Below are 17,150 nucleotides of genomic sequence, written 5' to 3'. Positions count from 1 at the left end.
GGAAGAGAGCAAGGTTCATCTGAATATCCTATTCGCACAAGGGTCGGATTCCTTAAAAGATCTGAGCTTATGGGGAAAGTATAAGGAAAGAACTGAAATCTGTTTTCAAATCTTCACTCTCTGAAGCTCCTTTCAGTAAAAAAAAAAAAAAAAAAAAAAAAAAAAAAAGGATGACTTTTTCCGTTGGATTTGGGCGAGGTCTGGGCTGGAGCAGAGACCGGATCAGGCAATAGAAACTGCTTAGAAGTAAAGACTGACTGGCACCCGGTACGAAGTCCCCCACTGTCTCCCTTTTTCTATCCTTGAGCTCCGCGGAATCGCCCTTTTGTGAGGACATAGGCTAGCCCAGCGGTCGGGGGAACGGGACAATAGCTAAAGGAACTGCCTGGATCTCCCGCCCGAGCAACTGAGGGTTCGGTTGCCTCGCCAGGACCCGGAAGTTAAAAATGAGAATTCACCGGCGGTGGGAAACCAACACTCTCCCCACCCCACCTACCCCGGAAAATGCCAAGTCATTGGAAGGGAAGGAGACACCGAGCTGTCTACAGTGTTAATTACTGAGAAAGGCTGGAAGAAACCAGATGATTGGGAAGAATTAGGTGCGTAAAGACGTCCCACAACCCCACATTCAACCTCAGCCACCTGAGTCCCCAGGGCCTGGCACTCAGCGGGGGGCTGAACCCTCTAGCCAGTTCTGGCATTGCCCTACCGAGGCCATCGCCAGGAAAACTTTGTCCCACTTTCTTTTCATCCTCCCCTCCTAGGGCTGAGAAGGGGATGGGATGTGGTAGAAAAAGTGGGTTGCCAAAAGTCTTGGTTACAGGTGAGGGAAGCTAAAACCACGGGCTCCCTTCCTTCTCTGCCTTCCACCCAGCACTCTACCCCCAGCCCATTGTCAAGAAAAAAGATCTGGCAGATTTTAGGATCAGTTCTCCTATCTGCACTCTCCATCCGGCTCCACTCTACCATCAACATCACTACCACCACCACTACCACCACCACCACTCCAAATCCTTTGACAGCCCCGCCTTCTCCTCCCTTACAGTCTAAGGCCGGGAGGTTGCTGTGATAAGAGGGGGCGGGGTTGACGCGGCCTCTGGGCCCAGCAGCAGAGCACAAAGGTTGACGGCCTGGCCCGGCCTCCCCTTCCAGGAGCTGGGAGGAGAAATCCTTTAAAGCCAGGATGCGGGCCTGAGCCCATCCAAGAAAACCGAGCGGGACGCGCATCTCCAGCTGCAGCTGCAGCTCCAGGCTCCTCTCGCGCTTTCCCTCCTCGCTTTTTTGCATGTGCTCGCGACTTCCCAGCCGGACTCCGATAGGAAGGCGCCTGGCCCCTTCCTTAATATGTATGGGGACGTCACTAGCCCGGCCCGGAATGGGGGTGGGGTGGGGGGCCGTATCAGTGCGCATGCGAACTCTCCTCCGGTAGCAGCAGCGGAGCGGTGGCCAGAGACTCTGAAACAGTAAAAGAGACATGGCTAGAGATGGCGAGGGACGCAGCCAGACACCAACTACGGCTGCTGCGGGGGCTATTTTAAAGGAACCGGGGGCCTTATAATTATAAAGAGAAAGGGGGAGAGAGAAGGAAACAGGGGGTGGAGGGACAGTGTTTTCAAAGCAGCTCAAACATTTTTAAAATTAATTTTTAAGGAAGAAAGCAAAGAACGAGAAAGGGAGGTGGGGGCGAGGGAGAAGAGAGAGACAAACACAGCGAAACAACCCGCATCCATCAGATGTGAAGACTTCCTACACCGTTCCCACTGCCCGGCCAGATAGATGTTTTGTCCGCCGGGTCGCACGAATCACAATGAACGCGCAGCTGACGATGGAGGCGATTGGCGATCTTCACGGGGTGAGCCATGAGCCGGTACCCGCCACAGCCGATCTGATGAGCAGCAGCCCCCACCATCGCAGCTCTGTAGCCCATCGCAGCAGCCACTTGCCCGCTCACCCCCGCTCCATGGGCATGGCGTCCATCCTGGACAGCGGCGGGGACTACCACCACCACCACCGACCCCCCGAACACGCCCTGGCGGGGCCCCTGCACCCCACCATGACCATGGCGTGCGAGACCCCTCCAGGTATGAGCATGACCAGCACATATACCACGTTAACCCCTTTGCAGCCTCTACCTCCCATCTCGACGGTCTCGGACAAGTTCCCACATCACCATCACCACCACCACCACCATCACCATCCTCACCACCACCAGCGGATCGCCGGCAATGTGAGCGGTAGCTTCACTCTCATGCGGGACGAGCGGGGACTAGCGTCCATGAATAACCTCTACACCCCCTACCACAAGGACGTACCCGGCATGGGCCAGAGCCTTTCGCCCCTCTCCGGTTCTGGTTTGGGGGGCATCCACAACTCCCAGCAAGGACTGCCCCATTACGCCCACCCGAGCGCCACTATGCCCGCTGAAAAGATGCTCACCCCCAACGGCTTCGAAGCCCACCATCCAGCCATGCTAGCCAGGCACGGGGAACAGCACCTCACCCCCACCTCCGCAGGCATGGTACCCATCAATGGCCTCCCGCACCACCCCCATGCCCACTTAAATGCCCAGGGTCATGGACAGATCCTGGGCACCGCCCGGGAGCCGAACCCCTCGGTGACCGGCTCCCAGGTCAGTAATGGAAGTAATTCAGGGCAAATGGAAGAAATCAATACCAAAGAAGTGGCGCAGCGGATCACCACCGAGCTCAAACGATACAGCATCCCTCAGGCCATCTTCGCTCAAAGGGTGCTGTGCCGCTCGCAAGGGACCCTCTCTGACCTGCTGCGGAACCCTAAACCCTGGAGCAAACTGAAATCTGGCCGGGAGACCTTCCGGAGAATGTGGAAGTGGTTACAGGAGCCGGAATTCCAGCGAATGTCAGCGCTCCGGTTAGCAGGTGAGCCGGGAAGGCAGAGAAGTTAGTAAGGGTGCTGGGGAAATCCGGACAGAAATCATCGCATTTGACCCGGTAGAGTTAGTTGCGCCTCCACCTAGACAAATCAGTTCAGGGATAAAAATACAACCGGTACATGGCCTCTCGGGTCCGGTTGCTTCCCTTCATTTTTCTGTAACCTTGTCTTTCTTTCCTCGGGACCCAAACCAGGCAATCCCCATCGCAGATACCACCGAGGCTTCGGCTTCCGGAGGTTGTGTAGGGAGACAGGGCTGAGGGCAGGTCTGGCAGAGGCTCGAGAAAACCAGCGATACTTGCCAGAATCTTTAGCTGCACAGTCTACCCGTAGCGTACTCTCGTGTAGTGTACACGCGCGTACACGGGTATTATTGTAAGTGTGTATTCATGTTGTTCACACACCGAACTCATATGCTCTGGGCTCCAATCCTGTACGAGAAGCTCAGGTTTGGGGAATGGAACATAACAAGTGTTCTGGGTGAGATTAGTAAAGAACTTTACTATCTGGAACTTATATTCATTTATGTAGGTGAATCGCCTCCTGCTTAGGATTCTACTTCGTGTGGCCAGAATGTATTCTATCCTATTGCTATTTTAGATGCCACTGTGTCTGTGAATAATGAATATTCATGTTTGTAACTAAAAATGCTCACTGTTTTCATCCTTCCTCCTTTATCTTCCTTGGCTCTCTGTTTCTTGGAATTAACCCAGTTATAGAGGAGTTGAATGTTTTCGTAGAATGAGAAGTGGAGCAGGGGGGAAAGAAAGCAAAAAGGGTGAGGGAATAAGCTTGTGTCCGTCCAGCTAAGCCGAGTTTCTCGAAGTGCCTGCCTCCTTAGGACTTCAATTTATTCTGCTGCTTCTTTGAAAACCTACCACCCATGTCTGGAGGAGGGTCTGAGAATTCCAAATGTGGTAGGAAGGAAGCCCCACCGCTAGCTTTCAGCTCCGAGCTGAAGTAAAAAAGAAGCAAGAGATTGATTGACCCGCGCTGGTTACCAGTTTCTGCGTCCTGGCAGTTTGGGTCAGTGGCCTGCTGGTTTCGTTATTTCAGCAGTGATGGCATTGGGGGGAAAGCTGAATGATTATTTTTATAATTTTATGGTAGAACTAGAATCTAGTTGTCAATTTGGGACATTAAAAAAAAAACTAAAAGGAGATGCGAGGCAGAAAAACGAGGGGAATAAGGGGTCCAGGTGCTGGCTGTAGCTGAGGGAAGAAATGGAAATGATTTTTTTTTTTCAGGGATCAGAGGCCGAATTGTGACTGCAGTTAGGTTAATTTAATCCTCCCGCCCCCTTCGGCCTCCACACCTCAGACCCTGCTCCTAGGCTGAGTGAGTGGCTTGAATAGAATGGTAAAGGCCTGAATGAGGGTTTGTTAATTAACTGATCGTTCTCCATTAATTCGTCCCTGGAGAACAAGAGACAGTCAATCCGAGCCAGGGCCGGGGGCACTGAGCCGTTTCACAGGCTAAAATCAAAGAGAAGGCCAGAGCTCCCTATCTCCCTCCCTCCCTTTCTGCGAGGTCGTCCCCCTAACTCCATAGCCTTCCAATGAGAAGAGAGAGACATGCCAGGTGCAGGCCGGGCTAAAACTTAAATCTGAAACCCAACTGTGAGGTTTGTTTGCTTTTACTTTTCCTTCTCTTGCTTCTTCCCCTTGCCTGACTTCACTGTTTCAATCCCAAGATTCCATCCCGATGCCTGGGGTACTCCACTGACTGTATTCACTGGCCCCTCTATTTCTATATGTTTCTTTTTTTTTTTTTTTTCAGCACCGCTTAGATGATGCCTTCTCCACATTCACTACTTCAACTTCTCTGTTTCATTCTGGAAATAGGAAGAGGTTGAGGAAAGAGACTACTCAACTACGGACTGTTATTTGTCCCCATGTCCCTTATAGGGATGACAATGTCTTCATTGAGGGGGGAGGACAATGTTTTCATTAAGAGGGTTATGTTTGTCACACTCTTGTCTTTCCCTAAGGGGTGGAGGGGAGAGGAGGGAAAGAATGGGACTTCTGATTACAGAGGAGCCTGCCTGTTCCACACACTTACTCCACTGCCCTCAGGCTGTTGAGCTAGACCCAGGTTTCTAGCATGTAAATTAATTCCTCTATTCCTTAGGAAAGAAGTGTCCTCTTGCTAATGCTGGATTACACTAGCTACCCTTCTGTTTCTCCAAAAACCATAATTTTGGGCTTCCTGTTAAGTTGGAGGAAGATGATGATATTGATTGGCTTCAGTCCTTGTCTTAAGAGATGAGGGGAAGTCTAGGAAGCTTGACAAGTCCAGACATCAGAGGAGTGAAGGTGATCACTTGGACATACACTGAGAAGGAGCTGAGGTAGTGAGGAATGGTTGGATCACTAACCTCCAGTTGGGAGCCCTTTTATCAAACTCAAATGCAAAAACAGTTGGGGTCCTAAACTAGTTAACAATAGAAACAAGGTTTTGTCCTTTTGGAGAACAGACCTTGGCAGCTCCAGTTTGCTTTAAGCATTTGTGAAAGGTCAAGTTGAAAGGAATCATTGAGATACTCCTCTTTGCTCCTAAGACCTAGGAGATCACCAGAGGTTGAACCCCAGGTAGCATCTTGCCAATTTCTATTTTCCCATCAGCTAATCAAATGACCTATAGCAGCCTAGTCCTTAAGCAAGAACTAATGTTGACTGTAATGGCTTGCCCTAAAAGAAAAGAATAAGTTGTTCTCCCTTGGCTTCCTATTGATGGCAGTACTTGGGAGTAGGACTTAGAAGGACCCTCTAGAGGGAATGGGTTTCTAGAGTTTTTTTTGAAGCCTTCTTCCTAATCTAGTACATACTTAGAAGTCAAGCAGAAACAGGAGAGCATTAAGCTTGTTACATATAGGTGGTATGTCAGGGTACTGATCAATCTCATTTTCTCAGAATGAATATGGTCACAAAACTCTTTCTTCCCACATCTTCCTTGAGAATTTAACCAGCAATTACCCTCTCTTTTCTCCCATTTATGTCTTCAATTCTCTTCTTCTGCCTCCTCCTTCTTCTCCTTTTATTCTTTGTTTCTCTCACTCTCCCCACAATCTAATTTCTTTTACAATTCCATTAAAAATTTAATAGTTTGTCCCCTCTTCCCCAGCAGTAGAGCTGCCTTAGTAGTAGAAATGGAGATAATCTATTGCACAAAAAATAAATAAATAAATAAATTTGTAATTATTTAAAACAAGTAAAAGTAAACAGGAAGGGAGAGTTTGCTTTTGCCCTTTATATGACAAAAAAAAAAAAAATTCTAGAGGGGAAAGGCTCTGAGACAATATTGAGAACCTGGAGGCTGGGATAGCATGGATTGACTACAAAGTTATTTTACTAGCGATGTAGTAATAGTTAATGAATAAAAAATGAATAGAGCAGAGAACAACCAAAATCATGACCTGGGTGGTATTAGAGTGTAAGCCTTATGAAGTGTATAACCTTTCAATAGCCTTCAGCCTACTCTGTAAAAGGTTGTGAAATACAGGAATATTTTGAAACTATGCTGAAACTTTTATTTTAAAAAACTTCTGTAAGCATAGCAGAGGAGTAGTTTGATTTTGGAATCCTTAAAAAAATAATTGAAGCAGAAGACTAGAATGAATCTTTCAATGGACTGTTAGTATTTCTCTTCCCCTTAATCCCTCAATCCTGTCCTTTTAAGGAAAAGAGCAGAAGCTTCCAGCAGATTTATATTTTTATGGAAGGAGAATGTTATCTCAATGCAATGTTTAGTATGCGTGCTACTTAAGGGAGAACTCTATGAATGTGAATAAAGCACCGGATTTGAGCTTCTGACTAGAGCGTTGAATATGGTATCCAATAAGGAGCTGAAGAGATCTCAGTTGAATTAGCAACTGTGGGAGGAAGGAAGCTGGGCCACATGGGCAATTGAAGATTTACTCCAAATGCTTACTTCTCCTTTTTCCACATGTATAAATCTAACCCCCTCTCTTCAGCTTTACTATAATGTGTTATGTGTTTCCTGACAAAAATAGATAGAACGGGCTAATATGAGATGGGTAACAGAGGGAAGTTTCACCGAATTAGATGCAAGGAAAAAAATCAATATTTTTTCCTCAAAGTAATAATCGCTGCTTCCCATTAGAGATGCAGCCCAGCAGCTCTCGCGCCGCTAGAGTGTTGTGTCCCGGGTGGGGTGGGATGACATGCCTCTGACGTGGACGCCTATCAAACGGAGGAGGAGATTAGTTTCCAATTAGAGATCCCATAAATGTGCTTGGCTGAGTTGTTGAACCCTTCTGGGCGGGAAGTAGAATTCTATGTGGAGGAAGCTTTTGCCTTCATTCGCCTTTCTGTATTTAAATCTGTTTAAGCAGAACTTGACTAGCAAAGCGCCGTTCTATATCTGCTTGGATTCAAACACTATCCCGGTATACATCTGAGGTTTCGGAAATGCATTACTCTGGTATCTGGAGGGAATCAATAGAAATGAAAAGAATTCATCCTGAGCTAACTGTGAGGGAGGAAAGGGAATGCCCTTTCCTAAAGTCATCAGGACTGGCTCAGATTCATTCCAATCTTGAGCAACTGGAGTTTCCCCAGTGATTCCCCTTCCAGGTCCTGAATTCTGTTCGATCTTGGGGAATTCAGAGGAGAATGGGGGAGTTTGGACACAGAAAGTGACCTCGCCTTGGAACTACAGAAATAATCTTGTCTTCATCCAGAGGTGCTGAACCCGCCGCGTGGTCACCCGGAATCTGAGAAAGTGTCGGCGGGGCCAACCTGGGGCTTGTTTGCTGTAAGTGGCCTTGTGGCCTGGTTGATTTATAACTGAATCCTGCATAACTCCATTTGTTTTTTGTTAATGTTTCTCCAAATTGGGGGAAGGAGGGCAAGAGAGAGCCAAGGATCATTTCCACTGGTCCCTTCGTTTCTTCTGTGCCAAGAAGCTAAGGATGGCCCGGAACCCGGGTCCAAGGTAGTAGGAGAGAGGGACATAGTTAGCTCCATTAATCGGGCTGCCAAAGTGGACAAGATCAAAGGCTGAGGTGGGAAGTTTCCCTCAACTCTGAGGCGAAAGCGATTTTTGACCTACAAGTGGTCCATTCAGGAAACGCAGCATATTATGGGAAAGAACCTCCAGATTTCCTCTCTCTCTCTCTCTCTCTCTCACACACACACACACACACACCCTTTGGCCCAGGCTCAGGCAGTTGCAGCTGCTCTTTGAGTAGGTCAGAGCCAGTGAACAAAGGGACCGCGGGGGAGGGGCAGAACTGGCCCAGCTGGGAGTCCCCTGAGGATTTATTTCTCCTCTTACCCCAAGATTCTCGAAACAAACATATATTAACGAAGCTCACATGCACTAACACTAACTTTCAGTTTTGTGGGCTCAACCTGAATTAAGGAGTTTCTTTCTCCTCAGTCCGATGACCTTCCCGCGGCTACCAGTGTTAGTGTCCGCCTTGTTATTGTCTCTCTGACAGTCACCCACAGTGACCGACGCGGGCAGTAACAAAACCTACACTGCCATTCATAAAGTCTTCGTATCAATGTCTGCAGTTGTTCTTAACGGACTTGTGCTTGAGCTCGAAATTACCCTAAGTGACACTGCGTGAGTCTCTCCAAGCACTCCAACTTTTATTTCCCTTTCTTTTCTTCCCGGACCTTGCTTTTCAGGGAATGGGGGAATAGTTATTATCGGGTCTCTCCCGTGATTTGTGGTATTATTGTCCGCAAACAATAAAATCCAGGAGAAAGGTTACACACCCAGGAAAGAGAAATATTGGGAGGGAACTACCTGCGTGGTTAGTAGACAGAGCTTTTCCGGGCTTTCTGGGTAATTCCATTTTGCTGAAACGCCCAACTTTGCAATTTAAGAAGAAATCTCTTCGGCCATTACCTTCAGGGACTTTTCCCTCTTAGAGGAAAAAACAATCTGTTTAGATGGAAGTCGAAAGCACTGCTCAACCAACAGGCCCCACTTAGTTGTCTGAGTTCTGGGCAGAATGATCTGCTGCTCTATCTCGATGGGTTTTAGTTACAGAAATGTTATCACTACTCTTTATGGGAGACATCTCAGCTTTGCTACCTCCTCCGCCACCACCTCACAAATATCTCTGCTCCCCCTCTAATCACCTCTTGACCTTATACTTTCAGGGTGTGTTTGCAGCAGCAAGTACAAATCCTGGAATAGTCTTTTGTCCTCCTCTCTGCTGCTTACAAAAACATTCAGAAAGAACAGGACTTCTCTAGTGCACTATGAAATAACTGGGAAGTATCTACACTATTGACATGCTACCCTACATTTCTGCCGACCTTCAATTGCCCAGTTGCTACAGCTTTTTTTTTTTTTTTTTTTTTTTTTAAGAAGCTGGTCTTGCCCCCTACTGGCCAATGTAAGGCAGATTGTTAACTGGGGGAATCCTTCCTTCAGCAGGCACTTTAGAGGAAAAGAATCTCATTTCTATGGTTATTAAAATTTTCTAGTTGTTGTGATAATTAATATTAATAACAGCACTAATAAAAAGGAGGTGTATTGGAAAAGGAGGAAGATGATGAGCCATAGAAGCATAGAATTTTAGAGTTGGATGTTACCTCAAAGGTCACATCCTTTGATATATCAGATCAAAGTTCTCAGATATCTCAATAGGAATCTCCATAGCATTCCAGACAGAAGACATCCAATTTCTGCTTGAGGACATTCGGTGTTGGAAAATCTACTACCTCCTAAAGTAGTCATTTCTATTTGGGGCAATTCTAAATGGACAAAGATAGACTCACAAATAAAAACTTTAAAGTCTCAGTCTTGTGATATAAAGTCTATATCTTGTGATATAAAGAGGGGTTGTATTGAGGCTCTCTGAACTGATGGCTGAAAAATTCCCTAGTGAGGAGACAGCTTCAATCATAAATTTGCAGTTTTCTTAGAGCATTAACCTCCACCCTGAAACAATTTACTCAGCATTTAGATTAGGCACATTCTTTTGTTGTGGTACCTATTTGGCTGTATCAAGGTTACAGTCATATGACTAGAAAACATGGATCTCATTTGACCCTAGGCTTGAGCAAAGAAATGTTAGGACTGTGTTTGCTTTGGTTTTTTTTTTTTTTCTTTCTTTCTTAAAAAACAAAACAAAGCAAAATCCTCCTAAGACAGAGCCAGAAAAAGTGGGTTCTTTGTCTAAAGCATGTTGCATTCAAATTTATCTCTGGGAAAGATGGGGGCCACTAAATCCAAAATAACCATCTTAGAACAAGTTTAAACTGCCTTCTTTCCCTGGTTTCTTGGTTGCATTGTCCCTTCAGTACCCTGGACAGGGCTTCTGGAGGACCACCAGTGCTAGAGTGGATTTGATTCAGGCTTGATCTCCCCCGAAGGGCCTTGCTTGGCAATTACAACAGCACTAAGAATCTTTTGAGGAAATAAAGATGGAAATATGTGTTAATTGAAAGGAGATAAATTATCTAGGAATCCTGAACTCCCAAATGAGAAGGCTTGCACCCACTGCAAAGTGAACGGAAGTGTCAGATTCAAAGGACTGATGAGCTCTCTCTCTCTCTCTCTCTCTCTCTCTCTCTCTCTCTCTCTCTCTCTCTCTCTCTCTCTCTCTCTCTCTCTCTCTCTCTCTCTCCCTATTTCTCTGTCTCTCTCTCTCTCTCTCTCTGTCTCTCTCTCTCTCTCTCTCTCTCTCTCTCTCTCTCTCTCTCTCTCTCTCACACACACACACACACACACACACACACACACACACACACACACACACACTGCTGTTTTCAGCAAATGTCTGAGTTCACTTACACACCTGCTTTGTAGAATCTAAATGTGTGTCCCTGTGGGTGTGACATGGGTTGGATCATTAAACTAAAACGTTCAATTCAGTCCCTTTGATCTGTGCTGAGAAAAATCTATAGTGATCTCTAATCTAACTGGTCTTTAAGGAGATTGTTACGATAGTAACACGGGATAGGTTTTGATGTCATCATTTTTACATTCATGGTAATTCAGCTAATGAAAGGAATCCTACTACACACAGATGTCAGGTGTTTTGTTGTTATTTTTTTAAATAGGGAATAATTCCAACTCTTCAATTAATGAAGTCAGTAACTAATGAGGACTGTCACTGATATAGCACTATTCAGCCTTGGTAGAAAGTGACTTTGTCCTTGAAAAGCAATCCTCCCTCTTCTTTGCCTGTAAGCATTGATTGTTTAAATATATATAACACATATATTAAACATATATTAATTTGATATCTGAAATCAACCTGAGTCTTTTGTGAGTAAGAGGAGGAAATTATCAATTTCATTTGAGCAATATCATTTCATCAATTCATTTGTGCTCTCTTAATTGATAGGGAGAGAGTAGAGAATCCCAAATCAGAGTAGTACCAATGTTCTAGGGGTCTTATTGAGACTGAAACTGTTACATTGTGGACTTCTTGTAAAACTGTTTGAATTCATATGGCATTGACATAAAAGTTGCTTCATTTTTCCAAATAATAGAATCTATTATAATTAAAATGTATGTACTACTACTACTGTTAATAAGCATGCCTATTTTGCCATTTAATTTATTTTAAAGTTATTTTTCATAAATTCAAGTAAAAGAACTTAATTTCACCATAAAATGCATTCTGTGTATATTAATGGGCTTGTATCTCTGAATATACAGCTAACAATTACAGATATATATTTTAATGATTCCTTAAAAACTCAAACTTTAATTCTCCCTCCAATATTGTGGCAAGGAATACTTTAATGAGAGAGAGTATTCAGATTAGACAGGAAGCTATAATTTACATTTATAAGCCAGAAAACGGTATACTAGAAATACCATTGAATTTGAAGTCAGAGAAAATGGATTGAATTTCTGGCTTTGTCAACTATATGATCTTGGATAAATCACTTACCCTCATTTGTAAAATTAGGCAGTTGAATTAAATTCTCTTCCAATTCTAAATCTATGGCATTAAAGAGAAAACTTAGATTAGGTTTATTGATACACAATGTGACTGACAGGATGAATCTTTTAATTCTCCTTTGAACTTTAGTGAATTTTTTTCTGAGTTTATTAAATAACCTTGTTGCATGTTAATTAATAATGAAAATTAACACAGATTTCCAACACCAGGATTAAAAAAAAAAAAGTTGTAGCCCAATAAGAATTCTAATTAAAATGAAAATGATTAGCCCTGACACTGTCACCTTCTTTTTTTCTGACTATTGATATTCAGTGATATTGGACATTATCATTGTACTGATAATTGTGGAAAGGTGTAATAACTGAGTGTAAAGCAACTGATCCAAGCAACCACTGAAGCACTCTTACATTATATTGTTCAAATGAATTGGACTTCATAAACAAGCATTTTTTGTGTTCCTAAAATGTTCCAGGCACTGGGCTTGTCTTATGTTTATATGGTAATATATTAAAACATTTAAGTCTTGACTTCACATAGGCTATCTCATTTAATTCCTACAATCATGTGAGTTGAGGAAGCATTATTATTCACATGTAAAATAAGGGAACTGCATATACAAAATATTTGGTCATTATTTTTTTATGAAAGGATCACAGATTTAGAGCTAGCTTTTTTTAAACAGACGAGGAAACTGAGGTCAAAAGAGGTTGCCCAAGCTAACATAAATAGTTAAGTATTATTAACTAAAATCCATATCCCAATCTAGCATCCTTTCCACTTCACTACATGAGTTTGGTGATTATCTTCAAAGAAAGATAACACTTCTGACTATTTCCATAACATTGGTATCCAATCATTTTATAAAATTTCTTTTTGGGAAATGTATTTTTATCCTTTAAGGAAACCATGTCAATAAAAAACATCTCTATATGACAATACTTGAATTTAACTAGGTCCTAACATTTAATATATCATATTAATATGATTTGTCTATATAGACAAACTAGACGATAAGTAATCAGAAATATAATCTGCTACTTGTATAGGTAAATCAAATAGATGGAATGTTTGCCCCATATCTACAGGCCTAACTTGAAATGTCTATGAAAAATAACAATAGTGCCTTAAGCGTAGAACACAAATGCCTTTTCTCTAGGGATCTCAAAAAACTTCACATCTCTTACCTCATTTCTCTTCACAACATGCCTGTTAGAGTTATGTATTATTGCTTCCATTTGTTAAAACTGGAGAAAGAAAGCAAAAGACACATAGCAAGGCAGTAAAGGAACCAATTTGCCAGGTCATTGTTCATCCTGCTACATGCCCTATGTGTGTGCTATAAGTAGTTCTATTCCACCTGGAATCACTGACTGCTGGGACCAAGCTGGGGGGTACCTTTTTAAATCTAAAGATCAATGTAGCATATTTGGTCCCAATTCTACTTCTTGCTTTTGAGCTAATGCTTGCCACATATAATGGCTATAATTTGCTTATTTTTCAGGATTTTATATATTTTAGATAATGCATGGATACACAGATTGTATCTGTAAATTATCAAACATCATGATTTCGGTGGATAGTAACTATACTTGTGACTTCATTGATATAAGAAACTCTGCAATTTATAATACCAGAATCACTTAGAACATACAGAGGCTAAATAATCTGGCCTGTGTTACATATCCAATATTCATCAGAGGTACACACTGAATCCAGATCTTCCTGTCTTGGTATTTTGCTCTCTACCCAATGAGCTGAGCAGTCTTTCATGTGATGTTAAAAACCTAAAAGATTCAATTATTCCTTGCATGTCTCCAAACGTCATGTAACAGAAATTTTATTTCTAATATTGTCCTAGGAATTGCCATTTCTGAAACTACTACATTCCTTTTTCACGTCGTGAGAATTCCATAGCTCCCAAAGGAGGTTAGCCAAAGAACAGTCAGTGACTGTAGGCCACTTTGTTTAGCTTTTTATAATAAAACACGGTGAAAGCGCACCATCTAGTGGTTTCAGATCTTACTTCTACTTCTGCTGACTATAGTGCCTGATAGGAGTGGCTAACCCGATTAAAGTATTGATGTAGTCACAAAAATCGTTCATTAAGGCAATTTAATCTTTGCTATTAAATGTCCTTTCAATTCATTTGGGGTAATTAAGATGCAGTTAAAGTGATTAAATTCTAATTACTTATGCTAGACAAAGACATATTTGTCACACTAATGTGGTTAACTAAGGACTCAGCTGAAAGAAAGTTAACATTTACTTCAGATGATGCAACTGGAGAAATCAGTTCCTCTTTTCATCATTAATCCAGTGAACTGGGTGATTATGTAATGATACTTCAAGTTCATTAAACAGAATAAATGCTCATCAAAATGGTTTGGGGGAAAAGATGTGGCTAAAAACACCTTGGTATTTTAGCAGTTAGTCAACATTGTTAGACAAAATTGCCTTCTCTTTTTTTCCATTTTATCCAGACATGTTGAAAAAATCTTTGAAGAATAAGATATTGTGTGTCTAATATCTGGAAAACAGCTTCACTAAGTTTGGAAAAACTCCTTGCTAGAATATTGGCCACCTGATGTTTTATTCTTTTGACCACAGTAATTCATTAATCCAGTCCAATTCAGTAAAATCTATGCAGTGCTTACTATCTGTCAGGAACTCTGTTTAATGCAGAGGATACAATTAAGAAAAAGATAGTTTCTGCTCTTAAGAAGCTTACACTCTAATGGAGAAAACAACAAAGCAGGGGAGGGCTCAGGTTAGAGGAAGACCAAGCAGATTCATCTTGTTCCATGGAGTTGAAACTAGGTAAAGCAACACATATAGAGTAGAGTGAACCAAAAAGTCCAATTTCTGCCCTCTGACAAGAAAGTCAATGGGAGGAGTTTGGTATTCCACCCTCTAGCCTTCCAATCAGTAGGAAAAGGGAGGGGTGCAGGGAGGCAGTGTCAGTCAAGGCTTGAGTTGTTGAGATTAGGCATGTTGATGAGATTAGGAGTTGACCTGGCAGGGGTATTTGATTTGATACCAGACAGAACAGTAGATGCAGTATAAAATGAGCAGATCATCATTAAAATAATCTACACAGAAGGATTATAATCTACACTGACATATAGGATGGACATAGATGAAATCATAGGTGTTTGAAATATCCAAGTAGGCACAAAAATGCCACTAGGCAGCTAACTAGAAAGTTAGACCTACAATCAGGAAGATCCAACTTCAAATACCCTACTGAGGTATTTGTTAGCTGGATGTCGTTTGATAAGTCATTAACTTCTTTTGCTTTCTCTATTTCTAAAATACACTCACCACTCATAATCACTGTTGGGATCAAATCAAAACTATATAGTGATTTCATAAAAGTGAAAGCACTATTTAAATGTTAGCTCTTATTACTTTGATCTTGACATTTAAAGGAAGATTTTTAAGAGGAAAATTTTTGCTACTAATATACAGGTGCAAAATTGACAAACTAAAAGACAATTTCAAAAATATTAACAGTAGCTATTAAAAAGGAAGAAAAATCACTTAAATAAATAGCTCTTGGTTAAAAATATGAAATCACATCTCCAGATGCTTTGGGTTCATTAAAACACACACATTAACTATTCCTTTGTTTTAGCCCTTCTTTCTCCTCTATTCGTATGCCATATACTTTTGTGGCCTTTGATTTTGATGGAGAAAGATTCCTTTGTCTCACATTTTATACTACACTGACTATACTGACATTTATATAGAATTATACAGTTTGCAAGATATTTTACACACATCATTTCATTCAGTCTTTACAACTCCCCATGATAAAGTAAGACATCATTATTTTCAGTTTACTTATGAGGAAAATGAGATTCAGGACTTGTCTATGGTGATACAGTTAAAAAAAAAATTAAGGATAGGATTTGTATGTAGATTAGGCCAGGAAAGATCCAGAATTTCAGAGTTAAATGTGATCTCAGTGGTCACCTAGTCCAATCCATACCTAAATAATTCCCTCTACAACATACTTGACAAGAGGTCATCTAGCCTTTCTTTAAGACTTCACTGAGAGGTGGCAGATTTCACATTTAGATAGCTTTAATGGTCAAGAATTTCCCCCATAAAAGCTTAATTTTGTCTCTTGAATTTTCCCATTAATTTGTTCCAAATTAGTCACAAAAGCTCACATAACATGAACGCCAGGCCATTCACCAATCTAGTTGCCTTTTTCTGAAAGCTCCCCATGTTATTAGTATTCTTCCTAAAATGTGATACCTAAAACTGAACAGTGTTCTAGATATTGTCTGTACAATAGAACTTTAATAAGTTTATTCATAGAAGATATGTCTCTCAATGCAGCTCAATATTTCATTACCTTTTTTTTACCGCCATAATACATTATCATTTTGAGTTTGATGTCTACTAACCCATGTACCCCTAGATGTTTTTTCAGATGAATTGCCATAAGGGGGTGCTGTTCTGGAGTTAGATTTTATATCTATAGCACCTCTTCTTCACTTTCCTCTTACACACATGCATTATCCCTATTACCATGCAAGTCAGATGTTTGGGCACAAAAATCTGATCAAACTCCAAGACAGAGATGGGAATTGTCTGCAGATGATAACTTATTTGACTAGGAACCTTTTGATTAGTTATTAGGAAATGTCAACAACTGTATTATACTATGACTGCTCTCTGGGTAACTTTGCCAAAAACCTTAGCCAAAATGGACAAAAGGGCATCAGGAGAAAAAGGAAAATGATAATTTAAGTAGGTCCTTTTTTGCTTTGATAGAAAACAGCCTACTTTTAATTTTTGTCTTATTGTTTAGGATTCTGTTATATATGCAGTTTTATGTCCCCAAACAAACTATCACCTTAGAAAGAAATTTTAGCTTATGTATAATAGTGGGGGTTAAAAAAAAAGGATTATCTAGTCTTTTTAATAATTGCACAGTATCTTTTTTCACCACCCTCTTGATTGGAGCTCTTTTGATCCAACTATCACAATTATAACCTATTACTTAAGTCCACAAGAGTCCATTCTTTTAATAAACACCTTGTGTCAGAATTGCCAAAGGTCCCTATAGGTGACTTTGTAGTTGAAAGGGATATGTTTTATTAGCTGAATCATTTTAAGCTGTTTTAGGTTTTTCAAGAAACCAGAAAATTCAGCTCTGCTTGTTTTTTCCTTAGCAACATTAAATTCCTTCCTCCTTTCCTTATAACTTTCCAGTAAACAGAATATGCATTACTAAAACAAAAATAAATAAAATGAAAATGTAAATAAAAAACAATTTCACTAAATAATGATAGAAGGATTTACTCATCAATATACCTGTTCAAAG

At 41.6% G+C, this 17,150-nt stretch overlaps 1 protein-coding gene across 1 annotated transcript in view; it reads left to right on the top strand.

Annotated features, from left to right (window-relative positions):
- The first annotated feature begins 452 nt into the window (after positions 1-452).
- Positions 453-17,150, top strand: part of ONECUT1 (one cut homeobox 1) — a 38,059-nt gene continuing 21,361 nt past the window's right edge. Inside the window, exons 1-2 of the mRNA XM_074294546.1 lie at positions 453-599; positions 1,651-2,897. Of these exons, the coding sequence (XP_074150647.1) occupies positions 1,808-2,897 (1,090 nt within the window). The 5' untranslated portion in view covers positions 453-599; positions 1,651-1,807. The remainder of the gene's footprint in view (positions 600-1,650; positions 2,898-17,150) is intronic.

The sequence above is a fragment of the Sminthopsis crassicaudata genome, chromosome 2 (genome assembly GCF_048593235.1).
Source record: "Sminthopsis crassicaudata isolate SCR6 chromosome 2, ASM4859323v1, whole genome shotgun sequence".
Taxonomy (NCBI): domain Eukaryota; kingdom Metazoa; phylum Chordata; class Mammalia; order Dasyuromorphia; family Dasyuridae; genus Sminthopsis; species Sminthopsis crassicaudata.
This window is presented reverse-complemented; position numbering and strand designations above follow the sequence as displayed.